General features: G+C 50.4%; 1 protein-coding gene across 1 annotated transcript in view; it reads right to left on the bottom strand.

The window, feature by feature from the left end:
- Nucleotides 1-4548, bottom strand: part of GON4L (gon-4 like) — a 32261-nt gene that overhangs the window by 17655 nt on the left and 10058 nt on the right. Inside the window, 4 exon segments of the mRNA XM_029958146.1 lie at nucleotides 635-833; nucleotides 2839-2942; nucleotides 3192-3232; nucleotides 3856-4047. Of these exon segments, the coding sequence (XP_029814006.1) occupies nucleotides 635-833; nucleotides 2839-2942; nucleotides 3192-3232; nucleotides 3856-4047 (536 nt within the window).

Below are 4548 nucleotides of genomic sequence, written 5' to 3'. Positions count from 1 at the left end.
CACCCTGTGAACAACAGAAAACTGAGGGGAAGGTTTGACACCCACTGGCAGGGAGTTTAATACACAGATTTTGAACCCACTGTCTGTGTGATCTCAGGGCAGTCTCCCAGTTTTTGTGCCAAAACCTCACAACCAAAACAACCCACACAGAGAGGACTTTTTTTTTCCCCCCCTAAACAAACACATCTCTATTTCTTCAGCAACTTCATCTCTCAGAACTGCCCATTTCTGAAGTTTTACACAGATTTTTCATGGTGGGAGGGGGGGGGAAAAAGAAGAATCTAAATCAGATCAAGAATAACATTCTCAGACAGTGATAAAGAAGGTGTTGAAAAGAGAGGATTTGGACAGACAGTGACAAAGCAGGTGATGAAAGCAGAGGATTTGGACAGCTCAGAGCCAGGATTCCAAGGTGGCCAAGGCCATCCCACATGAGAAGAGATGCCCAGAAAGCAGCTCTGATTCACACACTCAATTCCAATTGCCCTTCCATGTGCAATCAATCCCTAACAACAGCCAGGTGCAGCTTTTCCAAGGAATTCCTTTCAGGAAGCAAAGCCTTGCTGTGCCCTTGGCTCCCAGGGCCCCCAGCAAAGGTTCATCAGCTCAGGCCACCCCACGTTTAATTAATTACCTGCTGCATCTGCTGCTGGAGCCTCTTCCTCTGGGCACTGTCCAGGACCAGGCTCTGCAGGGGCTTCTCGCTTGGGGGTTTGGATTTTTCAGCCTCCTGGGGTGGTTTGAGGGAGGATTTTTTCATCCTCAGCTGCTCCAGCTGCTCCTTCACCGTCCGGTGCTGCTCGTTCAGCAGGTTGGCCAGAGGCTCCTCGAACCTGTTTGCAGCCAGGGAGAGCAAAATACCAACAAACCAAGGGTTTAATCCCCCTTCCCACTGATCCAGAATATTTTACTCTGTCTGGGATTCATCACAGTTCATTCACTGTGCTCCTCAGACACTCCCCACCTTGAAAAACACCCACTTATTTACACTGGGCAAGTCTTCCCACCCATCCCTGCACTGCTGGTCGTCTCCCCAAGGTATTTTGGGGGGCATTTTATCACCTGGAGGGTCTCCAGAAAGACCTCAGGCTGCTCCAAAAGCTGTCACTTTATTAAAAAAAAAAATGAACAAATAAATCACCACCCAGCTTCACGCAGAGGACTCTGCTAGAGACCCTACAACAAGCAGCAGAAAAAGAGGATTTACTTGCCACCACCCTTTCAAAAACAGTTTCAGCTATGCCCTGCTTTACTTATGATTTCATTTTTATCTATTTTATTTTAGCTACACCAGTTAATATCCTGATTTCTGCTGGTTATCACCTTCCCTTCTCTGAGAGGCCTGAAGTCAGTTGTAAGTCAAGTTGTTCCCTGATGCTCCTGATGCAGGGTATCATAAAAACAACAACAAACCCGGCAAATAAAGATGTTTTATGGGACATCTAAAAATCCTGTGGGCAAAGAAAACCAGGGAAGAAACAATTGCAGAACTGCCCACTAAGGAAAAACTAATAAAACGCCCAAATGCATAAAAATCAAACCCAAATGCATAAAAATAATAAAAGAGGGAATAAAGCCTCCTGGCTTTTCAGCCTGTAGCTGGTTTTACAGTTGCTGAGCTCCCCTCTGGCACTGCTCATCCCAGAGGGAGCATCCAGGAACTCCAGCCTTCACTTTAGCTCCCTTCCCAAACAGACACAGCTGCACCTCGAGCTGCTCTGCCCCATAAATAAGGAGACCCCACTGCTCCTGCAGCCCCCCTTTTCCAGGGCCTGGTAAATACAGAGGAATTGTCATCACCCAGAAAGAAATCGTGGGATGGTTTGGGTGGGAAGGGACTCAAAGCTCCTCTCATTCCACCTCCCTCCAGACCAGGCTGCTCCAGGCCCCATCCACCCCAGGGATGGAGCTGCTTTAGCCCCTCTCCTCTTCAAGGTGCTGTTGAGCACAACCCAAAAATCATCAAAAGCCAATTTCCAAACTTTGGAGTCACTTCATTCCCAGCCCTGAGCTCTCCCAGGCCTCGTTTTCCATGGAAAGGGCCAACATCACACCCAAGTTATTCACTCCAGCTGAAGGTGACACACTTGGTCAAACCCTCAGGTGTCCCTCCCTGGCCACCCCAAACCCACCAGGGCAGCAAGAGAACCTCACCCTCCCCTTTAAGAAGATGAAGATTCAGAGTGGATGTTACAAAGAAACCCTTCCCTGCCAGGCTGGGGGGGCCCTGGCACAGGTTGCCCAGGGAATTATGGATTCCTCATCCCTGGAAGTGTCCCAAGGCCAGGCTGGAGCAACCTGGGCTAGTGGAAGGTGTCCCTGCCCGTGGCAGGGGGTGGAATTAGTTGATCTTTTAGGTTCCTCCCAACCCAAACCATTCTGTGACTCTCTGTTCAGCACAGAGGTGAAGAAGCAGGGACAGAATCCTCCTGCCTTGTTGGGAACTGTCACCACTCTGAGAGGCCTGGGCTGTTTGCAGAGCAGGCAGCACCAGTGTTTGAGTGCAGACACTCTTCTGAACGTGTCTCTCTCTGAAAGGACACGTTGTCACCACTGTCACCTCCTCCAGATGCATCACAACCAGCAAAGTCAAACGTGACACCCAGAAAAAAAGAGGGTCAAGTGTCCAATCCATGTCCAAGCCCACAAATTCAAACATCCCAGAGCTCTCTGAGCTGCCCAGGCAGCTCCATGCCCAGTTCCACAAATTCAAACATCCCAGAGCTCTCTGAGCTGCTCAGGCAGCTCCATGCCCAGTTCCACAAATTAAAACATCCCAGAGCTCTCTGAGCTGCCCAGGCAGCTCCTCTCCTTTCCCCCCCAACCAAAGGCTCCCACCTGAGGGCCTGGGGGGTGTTAAAGCTCGGCCTGGACTCGGGGACAGCATCTTCATCCTCGGGGCCTTCGTCCTCCATGTGGGAGAAACCCATCTCGTCCTGGAACTGCAGAGAACAGGGAGCCACAGTCCAGGGGGGGACACCCAGGGAACACATTCCCACTGCCTTCAGCTAATAAAGCTCAGGAAGAGCCTCTCAGCACAGACATTCACCTCTGCAGGCACTTCAGGGAGTTCCTACAGACAATCCCAAGCCTAAACTGACCCTGCTGTGGCCTTCCCAGAGCCCACCCCGTGGTGCCTCCCCTCATCTCATGTCACATCCAACAGCTCTGTCCCTCAGCTCATCACTTACTGTCTCAAACAGCTCCTCCATCAGTTCATTCACTTCCTTTTCTGCAAGCAAAAATCAAAAAGAAGTGTGAATATTCCTCCTCTTCTGAGAAATGCTCAGCAATCCTGTCATGATATTAAGTCATCTAAGGAATTTCTCTCACAAAGGGAAACCCTCCTCTTGCAGAGAGGACCAAAAAGCAAAGGCCCCTGATAATTCCCTTTTTAATTCTGGGCCAAAAATACTTCACTGAGATTGTTTGGATTCAAAAACACAATATAAACCCTCATTTTCACAACTGAATTCAGAGTTATGTTAACCTGTAATAACACCTGAAGGGACTGTGGTTTTGCTGCAAAGGTGGAAAGTGGTATCTTCATAAAATAAGTTGAAGACTGAGAGGACTTAAGAGAAAATTTAATTGCACTCAAGAACGAGGCAAACACTCAAGCCTGAACTGGCTGAAGCTTCCAGGTTTATTATCAGCACCCAAACATTGCTGCTCAGGCTTTGCCCTGGGGTGAAGCTCCCACAAAGCCCAAAGCTGCAGATTTGAATCACCCTCCACTGCAGAAACCCTCACAACAAAACCCTTCCCCGAGTGAATCAGGGGCCAGGAGGGGGGGATTCCCCAGGATTCCCCAGGGATTCCCCAGGGATTCCCCAGGATTCCCCAGGAACTCACTGGTGATCCTCACGGCACGGTCGTTCCTGAAATCCTCCGTGTCCGGCTCGTCCAGATCCTCCAGGAAGTTGTACTCGGGGTCATCGTCATCATCAGCTTCATCTGAGGGGAAGCACATCTGGGGCTGTCACTGCCCTGCCCCAGGGCCACCCAGGAGCACTTTGTTCCCTGCCTGACCCGGCCCAGGAAGGGCTGGAATTGCTGCCTGTCCCGTCCTAAAGAGCCAGCTGGATTCCCTGGGACCCGACTTCCACCCAAGTTTGGTTTCACACAGTAACAGGAGTCCAGTTTGTGTTTTATGTTCAATTTACACGGGTGAAAATCGACTGGAACCAGCTGTGGGCAACCAGCAAACACAGGAGGAACAGGAGGTGGAGCCCCAAAGCTTGTCCCTGCTCTTTCCCAAAGAACAAAAAGCTGTTTCTCCCCAAGCAGGTCCCTCTCAAGGAGCAGGACAGGGTTCAGGTGTAGGTGCTCAGGATGCAGCACAAGGGGTTAAACCCACCCCTTTCCTTTGTGCTGGACAGTGAATGTTCCCAAGTGAGGGCCCTGAGGGTTGAAAACTCTCACCAAGGTCCCTGGGGGAGATGAGGGAAGCTGGGGCAGGAAAGGCTCACGAGGACATCAGGTATGAACAGAAAACAAAGCTTCAGGCTTTCAATATAAAATCACAGGATGGCTTGGGTTGGGAGG

The sequence above is a fragment of the Manacus vitellinus genome, unplaced genomic scaffold (assembly GCF_001715985.3).
Source record: "Manacus vitellinus isolate BGI_N305 unplaced genomic scaffold, ASM171598v3 scaffold_142_pilon, whole genome shotgun sequence".
NCBI classification, from domain to species: Eukaryota; Metazoa; Chordata; class Aves; order Passeriformes; family Pipridae; genus Manacus; species Manacus vitellinus.
This window is presented reverse-complemented; position numbering and strand designations above follow the sequence as displayed.